At 44.7% G+C, this 14,013-nt stretch overlaps 1 protein-coding gene across 1 annotated transcript in view; it reads right to left on the bottom strand.

Annotated features, from left to right (window-relative positions):
* USP46 (ubiquitin specific peptidase 46) overlaps positions 1 to 10,752 on the bottom strand; it is a 64,275-nt gene extending 53,523 nt beyond the window's left edge. The window contains exon 1 of the mRNA XM_004038668.5: positions 10,202 to 10,752. Coding sequence (XP_004038716.1) covers positions 10,202 to 10,237 — 36 coding nt within the window. The 5' untranslated portion in view covers positions 10,238 to 10,752. The remainder of the gene's footprint in view (positions 1 to 10,201) is intronic.
* Positions 10,753 to 14,013: the final 3,261 nt, after the last annotated feature.

Raw genomic sequence — 14,013 nt, 5'->3', positions numbered from 1 at the left:
TTCACTTTGAAAAGTATCTGACTTGGGAACCCAATTAGACAGTTTCCTGTTGTCCTGTCATCCACTACAGCGATGATTAGAAGAGTCCTGTGGGCCTCTCTCTACCCGTGTCTCCCAATACCACAGAAACAGGGCCACAGGGCCCCCTCACCACCACAGCACCCAGTCAGAACCAAACCATGCTGTGAATTTGGCCTCTGCTTTTGCCAACTTCCTTCCCCAATGTCACTCCTCCCAAAGTGCCCCACTAAATGTGGATAGCAGGTCAAAATGGAAGTAGAATTTCACTGGATCCTGAAATACCAACAGCTTTGCACTTTGAGCAAACAGAAGGAAAACACTGATGAACTAAAAGAGTGAGAATAATTATGAAAACTAACAAGCATGAAGGCATCACAGCTCACACAGTGCTTCCATGGGCAGGATCTCTTCTGATGCTCCCCAAAAAGCTTTAAAGAAGGTATTTCATTGACTACCTTTGTTGTAAAAAGATAAATAGGATCTGAGATTTACCAAACAGGATTCTGAATTCCAAACTCCTCCACTTTACAACTATATGGAAAATAGAAGTTGTTTTGTTTTTCCCAAAGCCTTGCTGCTCTAAAAATGGTCCCGAAACCAGCATTATCTGTACCACCAGAGAGTTTGTTAGAAGTGCAAAATCTCCGCCCTACCCCAGACGTGCTGAATCCAAATCGACATTTCAACTAGACCTCCAGCTAATGCCTATGCATGATAAAATTGGAGGCATACTGCTTTACTCCAAGGCAATTCTTCCATTCTACCAAATTACATCCCTTCATTCATTTATCAATATTTATTTATTGAGCACCAACCACATATGTGCTAGGCACTGTGCTGACAGCTGGGAAATCAACACTGAATAATACAAATAAATACAGTTCCTGCCCTCATAGAGTTGTCAGTCTAACATGGTGGTTTCTCAACCTTGGATGCTCACATCGGAATCAACTGTGGCACTTAAAATACACACACACACATACACACGCAGGTGCCTAAAATTCACCCCAGACTACCTACATCTACATACTGTCAGAAACGCTGGAGACTGGGACCCTAGAAACTGCATGTCAATAAAGCTCCAATTGGTGGAACCACTTTGGAGAGCAATTTGACACACCTAGCAAAGCTGCAGATGGGTGCATCCTAAAAGCAGCACATTGACTTCCAGGATTATACCCTAAAGAAATGAAGACACCTGAGCAAAGAAGACAGAAGCAAGAACATTCACTGCAACACTGTTTCCAGAGAGAATATTGTAGAAACTACCAAACTGCCCCTAAATAAGAGAATGAATAAGTAAACCATGGTTAAGTCAAAGAATCCTGTTACAGGGCAGTCAGAATGAATAAACTCGACCTCTATGTGTTGACATAATCTCAAATATACTTGTTGAGTAAAGAAAGACAGTTGCAAAAAGCTACACGGTTTTATCCACACACAAACGTTGCAATCCATTGCTTATGAATTCATAAATACAAAGTAAAGTATAAGACATGTTTGGTAAACACCATACCAACTTCAGGAAAATGGTTTGCTCTGGGAGGAAGAGAAAGGAAAGAGATTGGGTTGAGTTAGTGTCTGTTTTTAAGGTAAAAGAGTCTAAAAAGAGTTAGTGCTGTTTTTACAGTAATATGTCTAAAAATAAAAGTAACCAAATGTGGCTACATTTTAATATCTGTTAAATCTGAAGGGTAGGTAAACATATGTAACATTATTTTTTCATGCTTTTTTGTATGTTAATGTTTTGTGATTTAATTATTATTTTTAAAATTTCTTTTAAAAGCTTCACAGGTGATATGATATAAAGCCAGTGCTGAAAATCTCTGTTCTGAATATATAAACTAATACAAAACCTGGCTATTTAATATCAAGAAAAAGTTAAGTTGGCCGGGTGCAGTGGCTCACGCCTGTAATCCCAGCACTTTGGGAGGCCAAGGCGGGCGGATCACGAGGTCAAGAGATCAAGACCATCCCAGGCAACATGGTGAAACCCTGTCTCTACTAAAAATACAAAATTAGCTGGGCAAGGGGGCACGTGCCTGTAGTACCCTACTCAGGAGGCTGAGGCAGGAGAATCGCTTGAACCTGGAAGCAGAGGTTGCAGTGAGCTGAGATCATGCCACTGTACTCCAGCCTGGCAACACTGGCAACAGAGTGAGACTCCATCTCAAAAAAAAAAAAAAAAAAAAGAAAGAGAAAAAAGAACAGAAAAAGTTAAGTTACTAGCTTAAATAATTTTACATTCATTTTTTAAAAACTTTCACATGGCAGGTAATTTCTTAAGCAATATTTTTTAGGAGGCTGAGGTTATTACCCAAGGGAAGCAATATTTCTCCAAGCATGGTCCTCAGCTCACCTATAACAGAATGTGGAGGGAGTAGAAGGAGGAGGGAACACTAATTTAAAAGGCAGATTCCAGAGCCCCAACTAAGACCTACTTAATCAAACTCTCTGGGTGTTGAACCCCAGAGTCTAAATTTTTAATAAGAGAATGCACATGTGGGCACCATTCTTTGGTACACCAAAGAACCTAAAACCATACATTTCTTTGTTTAATGAGGTAATACTCATCATACTCTGAAAATTAAAATGAAGTGTAGAGAATACTTTCTAAATATTTAAGACAGTAATTCCACCAGTATATATTCAAGCAGATCCAGATAAAAATTTTCCTGCACTGTGTACCTAACCTGAAGGACAGAGAAATGTATTTTAGGAACATGACCATCGTTTCACAATGCCTTTAAAAGAACTTGAAAAAGCAACTGGGTAAACAGGAAAACTCTGCAAGTCCAGCTTTGCTGCTGTTCTCACCAGAACAGGCCCCAGACACGATTTTCACTAAAGTCAATGTCAATTAAACAAAGCAAATGTGGCTTGAACAAGGCCTGGCTGGCACAGGCAGGTCTCCCAAATTTACTCTCAAAACTCAAGGTATCTTCTCAGTGCTACTCTATTATCTTTTTGTTACTAGTTTTCACCCTTCCACAGTGATTATCTTGTCATCATTTTTTTCACCTGCATCTTCCAATCCATCCCTACCTTTCATGACTTTTGCTTTGGTCTCCTTGATTTTCCTCTTCACTGTCCCTTCTTCATTGTCCCTGTTTTCAGACAAAACCAAAACTACAATCCTGACTTTCAAGACCTGGAAAACTGTTCTCAGGCCCCTGAGTTGAAAACAAACCAGCATAACAAACACATGAAAAGATGTTCAACCTCCCCTAGCAAACAGGAAAAGTGCAAATTTTAAACCACAAAGGCACAATTTCACACCCATCAGATTGGCAAAACATCAAGTCTAGCAATATCAAATATCTGCAAACATGTGAAGCAACTGGAACCCCCAAACGCTGCTTGGTTGGAATGCAAATTGGTATAACTTCTTTGGAGAGCAATCAGGCAACTTATTAAAGAAGACGATCAAATTCCTTTGACCCAGCAATTCCCTTCCAGGTTTACACCACAGAGAAACTGTCAACTGTCAACTGTGTATACTATACACAGGGAGATGAGTTCACAACTGTTCATTGCATTAAAACAGCACACTCACAAATTTGTAAACCTGCTTACAACATTAAAATGAATGTGTCATAGCATATTTATATAATGGAATGTTATACAGCAGTTAAAATAAACTAGGATTATGTGTCTCTCAATGGATAAATAGCAAAATCACAATTTAAACAATAAAAGCAAACTGAGAAGAATGTTTATTATAAAGCATGTTTAAAACATGAAAAAATACACTATATCTAGTTTATGAATGCATACAAATCTAGTAAAAATATAAAAATATACAATAAACACCAAATGCAGAATAGTGGTCACTCTGTGGGGAGAGGCAATGAGATCAGGAAGGACTCATAGGTGGTTTTAAATGTATATATAGTATTTTATTCCTTCACTGGGTGGGGAGTACACGAGTATTCACTCTATTATTCCACATTTCTGTATGTCTAAAATTCACCATCACTCAGAAAAAAAGCCAAAGTCTGAGCTAATTTAAAAAGTATCTGAGGGTTCTAAAAGTGGCATTGGAACTTGAGGAAGAAAAGGAAGGTTGGCCCTATGAGGGTAAAGTGAAGCTTTGGGGACCACAGAGTCCCATCACCATGATCTTAAAACTATCCATTGCAAAGAATCATTCTGAGAATTGGGGTAAACTTCCATGTACAGCACTTACAACATCCCTCAAACTTCAAGCCATAGTCCCAGAAGAGAAATATTCCAAAAACCCTTTACTGTTAGGGTTGTTCGCTAATACAGAGTTCGTCTCAAGAATGTTTTCGTGGCAGGGCACAGTGGCTCACACCTATAATCCTAGCACTTTGAGAGGCTGAGGCGGGCGGATCACCTGAGATCAGGAGTTTGAGACCAGCCTGGCCAACATAGTGAAACCCTATCTCTACTAAAAATGCAAAATTAGCCAGGCATGGTAGCAGGCAACTGTAATCCCAGCTGCTCAGGAGGTTGAGGCAGGAGAATCACTTGAATCCAGGAGGCAGAGGTTGCAGTGAAGCCATCGCACTCCAGCCTGGGCAACAAGAACAAAACTCTATCTCAAAAAAAAAAAAAAAAAAAAAAAAGATTTTGCTGATTGATTTTTGGGTGGCCTTTTCTCTTAAAGACCACCAAGGCCTTTCAAACCCTTAGATCAGCATTTGGTTCCACCACAACTGAAGGTTTGTTATAAGAAGCTGCATTAAAATAATTAGACCAGAAAAGTTAACTAGACTAAAAGACACCATCTTTTACATCTCTTCCAGTTAGTTAGCTTTGGGTGGCTTCATGGGTAGGCTAGAGATAGAGATAGGTGGTTACCAAATACCTTTCTGATGATACTACAGAATTTAATACCATCATGGAACCCCAATCTATTCACACTAACTAGAAAGACCAGGAGGGGGAAAAAAAGACATCTGAGCTAGAGAAATTTCTCTTAATTGCTAAGAGAATCAAAATTGAAAATGCCTTTCAATTATAACCCAAACATACCAAAATTCCACTTAGTGAAGAATAAATAAACAGATTTTATGGTATGAGTGAACTGAAGCACATAAAGTTGCTATACAGAAAAGGTATCATAATCTTTCATTCTAACTAAATACCAGCATTCAACTTTGTTTTCTCTGAGGAGTCCCAGAAAAACAGAAAAATCCGCAGAACTAATTGTCAGGTCCCGACCTAACATAAACCTCTGCATATGAGACCAGTGGGGCCAGAAAAACAGAATTTCTTTTCTTTAAATATTAATCCACCTCACCTCAGACTGTATTTTCTAACCCCAGCAACTATCAGAGTAGACCCTCATATGACTTTACACCTAGCTGATATATTAACTAAACTTATAATTGCCAACTATCTTTGAGAATGGAAAGCATGAATAACAGTAACAGAGGAAAAGGCAAGGTATCTGTTCCCCCAAATCACAAGATTGACATATTTTTTAATAATTAAAAAATTGTTTCCAACCATTCTCAAAATACTTGCCTTAGGTAAGTAGTTGACTTATCAAGATAAAACTATAAAAATACTCTAGTTTTGTTTCAAAATTTTAATGTTTACTTTCCCTTTATTTCCAGATAACTTCATTTATTTATATGATATGTTTTCATTTACATGATTTTATTTGTTTGTTTTTGGTAGAGATCGGGTCTCACTATGTTGCCTAGGCTGATCTTGAATTCCTGGGCTCAAAGAATCCTCTTGCCTCGGCCTCCCAAAGTACTGGTATTACCAGTGAGCCACCATGCCCAGCCTACCTCATTTATTTAAAAGAACTAAAATCTGGCACTCAAACTGATGTCAAAAATTATCCTGAGGCTGTTCTACAGACGCTAAAATGCGAACATGTCATAAGTTCAATACAGTTTTAAACAAGGTAGTTAGGTAATGGAGTGGTTGCTAACCAATTAAGAGGTGCAGATTTTCATAAAGGCTTTATCTAAGAAATTCTACTATGAAGCTTTTCATGACCAAAAACAGAAAATCAGTTTTACAAGATGAGAAAAACTAAGGTCTCCGGAAATACAACAGTTTGCCCAAAAGCACCATTAGATTCATGCTTAACTGGAGAGACACCCAATGGTGCAGATTTCAATTCTAACTCACATTGACTACAATCATGTCCTCATATAAAATAAAAGCCAGAAGTAGAATGTGTATACAACTTTGGTCAAACGAGAATGTATTTTTGAAATGTCCTGTTGTGTTAATCGGTCTTTCCACTGTACAGCTGCTGGGAGTTTATTCAACTTCTATCTGTGCTGATATAACACTGTATTGAAATTGTTTCATCTTTACCAATGTTAACACCCACAAGATAAGGAACAGCTGAGCCCCTTGGGGACAGGGACTCACCTCATTCATTTATTAAGCACTTGAGTATAGTCTGTGCCAACACCAACATAGCAGGTCCTCAACAGATGGCCATTTATCGGAACAAAACTCGTAATCATTTGATACACAGCATTTTCTCAGAGGTACATCTTACAGCATTATTAACAAATGAAATAAGATTAGATGATCTGGAGCAATTTGCATTGGTATGTCACATTTGGTTTCTTCTAACTAATGCTTCCCTTTTAGAAATTTCTCAAGCTCTTCAAATAGGAAACTTAAAAAACCCAAAAACAAAAACTTTCCATTTGCAGGGCCATAAAAATATATAGGAAGTTAAATCCATTGGTCTGGACAAAAATCAGAGGATTATCAACAGAAGACATTTCCTCATGCTTGGTAGCAGCTAGTGCATTATGAAAATTACAACACACCAGCCAAACAAGCTTTACTATCTCTGAACCAGACACTGCTGTGTGGCCAAGCTGCCTTGCCCTGAGCAAGTTCATCAAGAATTACCATGGCAGGAATACACATGGAAGAAAAATTAAAACAAATAGAAACTAGTACTAAACTTCCAGTGGACAATAAAACTTCAGCAAGTGGGTGGGTAAGTGGAGGAATGAAGATATTTTCCAAGTTTCCTATATCTAAAACTGGCACAAGAAGTATGGGGAAAAGAGGGGATGTTTAGTTCTCAATCACACGAAGTATCTGCTACAAACTTGGTTTCTGCTCTGCTGGGTCCTTTCTTATCTGGTGGAGGAAACAAATCCACTTTCAATGCTAGATCTTCGTTTTTTCCTGTTACCCAGAAAAATGGTACCTTCTAATATCCTTTCTGAACACATATCAGCCTGTTCAAAATATGTTAAACGATGTGCTTAAAAAAAAAATGCAATCACCATTTGCTCTTACTACAACTACTCAAACCTGCTGGGACCAAAGTTAGGAGCGGGAAGGGTCAGTAAGAGGCCCACAGAGGAGCTAAGCAGTGAGGAGGGACCTGTAAGACACCTACCTGAAAACAATTCATTATTGAGCAAAGAATCTAAAGAGAGGTCCAGTTAATATTTACGTCTGATCCAGTGAAAAGACAGCAGTTTCCTCATACCCAGCCTTCTCCTCTGGGAAGGAAGACTGGGAGGGACAGCGGGGGCAGTAGGTGGGGGATTGACCTGAGCAGGGGGCAGGGTTAAGGATTCCCACTCCAGCCTTCCTATACATGGGAGGTGTTTATATTAGTGGTTGCTTCCACCAGGTCTGAAATGGCATGATCTCCACTGTCCCTTAAACACCTGGTGGATGACATAACAATGAGAAAGATGATGTTGACAATGACACTCACTGAGTTCTAGCCATGTACCAGGCCCTGTGCCCGAGTAATACAACAATATTAACATCTCCTTTTGGTAGATAAGGAAAGTCTAAGACCGGGCAACTTGTTCAAGGACACAAAGCCAACATGTGTTAGAACCAGGACCTGCTGGGTATGGTGGCTCACGGCAGTAATTTGGCGCTTCGGGAGGCTGAGGTGGGAGGACCACTTGAGCCCAGAATTAGGGACCAGCCTGGGCAACATAGGGAGACCCAGTCTCTATGGAAAATTTAAAAATTAGCCAGGCATGGTGGCATGTGCCTGTAGTCCCAGCTACTCAGAAGGCAGAGGTGGGAGAATCACTTGAGCCTGGGAAGTGGAGGCTGCAGTGAGCCACCATGTTCATGCCACTGCACTCCAGCCTGGGTGACAGTGTGAGACCTTGTCAAAAAAAAAAAAAAAAAAAGAACCAGGACCTGAACCCAGGAAGTCTGACATTAGAACCCAAACTCTGTCACTCTCTCTAGACATGGCGTCTAAATAGAACATCAGACTCCTTACTTAATGAATTACTGGTTCCTCACTTCATCTGGGTGATGGTCCTAAATTTGGTACCTTTTTATGTCTCCACCTGAGATGTCAACTCTCAGGGTAGTATTGGCCTGCTCCTCTCAGGTCCTCCCCACACCCTGTCTCCCTGACTGAGTTTCACTGAAACACGTTGTGACATTCAGCCCAGGTGTGCCAGAAAGCCCCCGCAGCACTGAGGGTGGGTGGGGGGACGTGTGGGGGGAGGTTGGGGGCTGGCTTCCTCTAGGGGCATGCTAGCTCTCAAGTTTCCAGCCTGCTTCCACACAGAGAGGTGTAACCACACACAAGCAGGACAAGAACACCACCAAGGGCTGGGTCGGAGCCTCACTACCCTGTAGTATCCTTAGGCCTGCGGCCACACCAGCAGACATGAAAGAGTATTCAAGCTGCTCCCGATTCACAGTTCCCTCAGGAACTGGTCGTAGGAGAGAAACTGAGAAGGCATCACCTCTTCACAAGCAGCCCCTCCACAGGAATAAGAAGAAATCTGACTCCTCGCAGAGAAAGGAAAAAAGAGAAAACAGAAAGGCTCTAGGATCCACTCCCCGTATGGAACTCGCCCGGCACCAACCAGTACCTGTGCAGCTATCACTCTGGGAGGCCCCAGCATTTGCTCTGCTGGCCGTGACAGTGGCACGTCCCACTGTGCTGAAAGCTGAAGCCAGCGGGTCTCAATTCCACCCCTGAGCTAACACAAGGCTTCTTAATGCTCCTTTGCCATGTGTTGATCTTGCAACAGAATGTGGGACAGAAAATTTAAAAAGCTATGTGATGGGGGAAGGGCAGCCAGATCACCTTACAACAGGGCTTCTCCATCAAGCTTCCTTGGATTCCCTTTAGGGGCCAGTATTACTAGCTTCAAGGGAGGTTTTCCTCAAACTGGCACTGTAAGAGCACGTGTTGCCTCCGGGGACCCGCTTGGGAGGGGGCTGGAGGGGAGGCGGGGTGCAGTCTAAAGAATGTAGGCAAAACACACATCATCTCACCCTGCAAGGGACAGCAATGCCTTACTCCAATCTGAGCTCCCCAAAGGCTCTGACAAGTGGAGGCGCCAGCAGGGTCCAGCCTGGGGACCCAAGGGCTGGAGGTTCTTCCTACAGAAAAAGGGAAAGCAATGGGGGAAACCCAAATTAAAGTGACCACCGCATCATGGGCTCGGACTGCATCAGAACCCAGTGATGTCCCTGGCTGTATCCATGCCCGCCAGCCTCCCCTAGGTCTACAGCGGATCAGGCAGGATAACCCTGGAGACCTCCTCCAAGCCCACAGCCCGCCCCACCCTTAGGGCCTGCAAATATTACCGCCATAGAGCCTTGTCCCTTTTTCACAGATGGGGAAACTGAGGCATGCGGAGCAAATTACAGTGCTTTTTCAAACCAGGTTGAAGTTCACTTCTCCAGCCACAATTTTGCACTTTTTTACAGCTTTATTACATTTCCGATTTCTCCAGATACACAATTGCTATTGCAAAGTGAATTTTAAACACCTCGGAAGGACTGAACTCAAAATGAGATAAGGGCAGTCTGGGCGTCCAATAAGGCTGTCTTGACCGCAAGAAGAGGATGGGTGCCCCCCACCTCCAGCTTATCCCCCACCCCCTCCCCGGGGACGTTCAGGTTCGGTCGCTTCCCTTCCCTCAAGCCGCTTCCACCGCAACCCGAGGGCGGGGGGCGCAGCAGCGCGGCCCCGGGATCGCCGGGCGGGTTCCGAGGTCCCGGGGCTGAGACGGGCGCGGGGGGCTCGGGGACCCTCCCCGGCCGCTGAGGTGGCTGCGGCCGCGCGCCCAGCTCGGGGGCCGGGAACTTCTGGCGGCGCGGACCCCGCCGCCCCCGCCGCCCCAGCCACCGGGCGTGTGTGCAGCTCCGGCTTCCCTTTCTTTGCCTTGCCGCGAGTCGGGCGCGACCCCGAGGCGGCTCGGCCACTCACCATATTACAGATGGAGGCGATGTTTCGGACAGTCATTAGTCTAAAGGTTGCAGCGATCCCTCACCGCCATCTTTACAAGGGGAAACCGGGACTGCCCATGGTGGCGCGCTGGCGGGGAGGCCGGGCGGCAGCGCGGCGGCCTGGGGTCCGGCTTTCAGTTTGGCTGGGAGAGGGAGGCCGGGAGGAGGAGGCGGCGGCGCGGGGAGGGCGGGGAGGGAGCGCGGAGGGGCGGGGAGTGGCGGAGCGAGGGAGCCTGGGCCGCGGCCGGCGGCGCGGGGAGGAGGGGCGGCCCGGGCGCGCCGCGTGAGTCCGAGCCGGCCGCTCAGAGCGCTCCGGGCTGGATTCCCGGGCCCCGCCGCGCCGCCTCCTTCCCCGCTCGCCCGCCCAGGCCTGGCCTCCTGCTTTTCCATTTGATTCCGTGCCTCTCTCTATTCGGACTGGAATGCCGGGCCAGGCTCCAGGGCGCGCCGCTGCGGCAGCCGCACCTCGCAGGTCCCCCGGCCGAGCCCGACGCGGAAGCGGCGGCCCTCCTCGCCGTCGGGGAGCCAGGGAGCCGGGGACGGTACGGTGCGCGGGGTGGGGAAGCGGGCGGCCCAGGCCGGGGCGAACCCGGGGCCGCCTTCCGTCCTCGCTTTTTCCTCGTCGCCTTCCTCCCGCCGGGCCTCGGCAGCCCCCGGTGTTTATTTTTTGGCGAGGGGTAGGGGTGGCGACGTCCAACTTTCAGTTCCTCCCGAGGGTTCCAACCAGATGGCACCGGCGGGGACCCAAGAAGTAAAATGGGGCGAGGACACCGGAGCGGTCAGAGAGCCCTCGCCAGCTGCGGGCCAGGCGCCCGAGAAAGGGCGCCGGGAAGGGGGAGGAATCCGGGTCTGGGCGGAGGCCAGCAGCGGCGCGTTCGGGCGGCTTGTGACATTAGCGGGTCCAAAGGAGACGTCCCGGTTCCGCGCAAGCACTAGGGACTGTCCAAGGAGTGGAAAGAACGAAAACAAAACTTTTCCATATCTTCAAAGCAGGCATACCCCTCTCGGGTGCACCCAGCCTCTAGTTGTTGAGATGGGCGCTGTATGGGATCATGCACATTTCCCGCATTAAAGGTCGTGGCTGCGGGCTCAGAGCGCGAGTCTGTGCACCACTTAGCAGATAGGTCCACGCGAATTGAAGGGGCCCGTTTCTGAATGTGTGGAACAGTTACACATACAAGGTGGCAATTCGATGCTTTCAAAGGAGAAATTGTACAAGTGAGATGCGTGATAAATTCTTAGATCAGTGTATTTAATGACAAATTGAATCAGAAGAAAAATTAGTTGAAGATAGCTTTTATCTCACCAAGAGTAAAGATTTGAGAGCCGTTGATTGCTAATATCCCTAGAATCTGGGGAGGAAACAGACAGACTTGTTGACTGAAGGTTTTGGGAGTCATGTCACTGTGTTTTCCAGTGGACATGAGAAATAATATTCCTGCTTAAGTCTTTCAACCTAAATATTATTTCCAAATACATCCTGATGATAATTTCTTCCATTGTAAGTCATGACTGATTTTCTTCTCTCTCTCTCTGTTTTTTAAGAGACAGGGTCTCGCTATGTTGCCCAGCCTCAGGCTGGGCAGCCCCGAGTCATCTCAAACTCCTGGGCTCCAGCGATCATCCCACCTTGGCCTCCCAAAGCGCTGGGACAACAGGCGTGAACCACTGCACCCAATGTTTACATTCCTGATCTCCTTTAATCGCCACCATAACTATCAGCTGGTACATGCTATTATCTCCTTTTTTTGCAGATCAGTCACATAAGGCTTAGAGGATCAAGTATCCTGCCCAGATGACTTACCGAAATGTTACAGATTAAGTTGGTGTGGTAACCTGCGCTGAGCACTCTGGGAGAGGAAGAGAAGAGAGAAGACAAGAAACAACTGAACTATGACCAATCCCAGCACGGAGGCCCAGAAAACTTTAAGATTTGAGTATTAATGTCTCAAGGTCAGGAGCAACCTCAAGGCTAAAACTCAGATCTCAGGACTCAATTTCACAGAAGTTCCACTATAAAGGCAATAATCTAAAGCTTTAAATGATATGAAAATTTTGTAATAAGAGTTCAGTATTTCTGCCAACATTGGCGCATGGTTTGCAAAGTTCACAGGATTGAAAACACCATCGACATAATGGAAATTGAACAGCATCTGATTACTGAGTGCTATATCAGCAAGTTAAAAGGATCTTTTGCATACCTTTTAATGGTATATATCCTAAAACTGAAGTGTTCAATATAGACATCCAGATTGAAACTCAGGCAGTGAATTACATACACAACAAATCAGTTGAACATGGCAGAGCTTGTCAGACTTATGAAAGATTAAATACATTTTACATTTCCACAAGTGTGGTATTCACAGGTCTAAATTGGAAAATTCTTGGGTTGAAGAAGTATAATCATAATCTTAGCTTCGCTCATTGAGGAAACATTATTCAGGGATGATAAGAGGTAAAACCTTAAAAATATTGACAAGCTAATGAGAGAACTTTGAGGTAAGCTGATATGCAGGTATAGTTAGGACCGGGAAAAGCAAGAAAATGGTAGGATGGGTTAGAGGGTGGCACTACACGGCTGATATAGTTTGGATATCTGTCCCTACCCAAATCTGATGTTAAATTGGAATCCCCAATTCTGGAGGCAGAGCTAGAAGGCAGAGCCTGGTGGAAGATGTTTGCAACATGGGGAAGGATCCCTCATGGCTTGGTGCTGTCTTAACAATAATGAGTGAGTTCTCCCGAGATCTAGTCATTTAAAAGGGTGTGGCACCTCCCCCCCACCCCCCACCAACTCTCTCTTGCTCCTACTCTGCCATATGAATGTCTGTTCCCCCTTTGCCTTCAGCCATGATTAGAAGCTTCATTAGGACTCCTCAGAAGTAGATGTTGGTGCCATACTTCCTGTATAGCCTGTAGTACCATGAACCTCTTCGCTTTATAAATTACCTGGTCTTGAGGATTTCTTTATAGCAATGCAAGAATGACCTAATACAGAAAACTGGTACCGAGAAGTGAGTCATTGCTGTAGAGATACCTGAAAATGTAGAAGCAGCTTTGGAACTTGGTAACAGGCAGAGGTTGGAAGAGTTTGTAGGGCTCAGAAGAAGACAGAAAGACGAGGGAAAGTTTGGAATTTCTTAGGGACTGGTTAAATGGTTGTGACCAAAATGCTGATAGCTAGGCCATGAACAGAATGCACCCAAGCACTTTGCTAAGGCAAAACATGCGTGACCTTTGCTCTAGTTCCCAATAAGTTCCTTATTTCCATTCAAGACCTCAGAAGCCTGGACTTCAAACCAAAATGCTGATAGTGATGTGAACAGTGAAGTCCAGGCTGCTGAGGCCTCAGATGGAAATTAGGAACTTACTGGGAACTAGAGCAAAGGTCACACAATGTTACGCCTTAGCAAAGAGCTTGGCTGCATTCTGTTCATGCCCTAGGAATCTGTGGAAGTTTGAACTTGAGAGTGATGATTTAGGGTATCTGGCCGAAGAAATGTCTAAGCAGGAAAGTGATCAAGAAGTGGTGTGGCTGCTTCTAGCAACTTATATTCAGATGTGGGAGCAAAGACAAAAGGTAGAACTTATATTTAAAAGGGAAGCAGAGCAAAAAAAGTTTGGAAAATTTGCAGCCTGGCCATGTGGCAGAGAAAGAAAAAAGCTTTTTCAGGAGAGGAATTCAAGCAGACTGTGGAACGATTACTTGCTAGAGATGTTTGCAGGATTAAAGGGGAGCCAAGTGCTACTATCCAAGACAATAGGGAAAAAGCCTTGAAAGCATTTCAAAGA

The sequence above is a fragment of the Gorilla gorilla genome, chromosome 3, assembly GCF_029281585.2.
Source record: "Gorilla gorilla gorilla isolate KB3781 chromosome 3, NHGRI_mGorGor1-v2.1_pri, whole genome shotgun sequence".
Classification (NCBI taxonomy): domain Eukaryota; kingdom Metazoa; phylum Chordata; class Mammalia; order Primates; family Hominidae; genus Gorilla; species Gorilla gorilla.
Note: the sequence above shows the minus strand (reverse complement) of the source record. Positions and strands in the feature narration are given on the sequence as shown.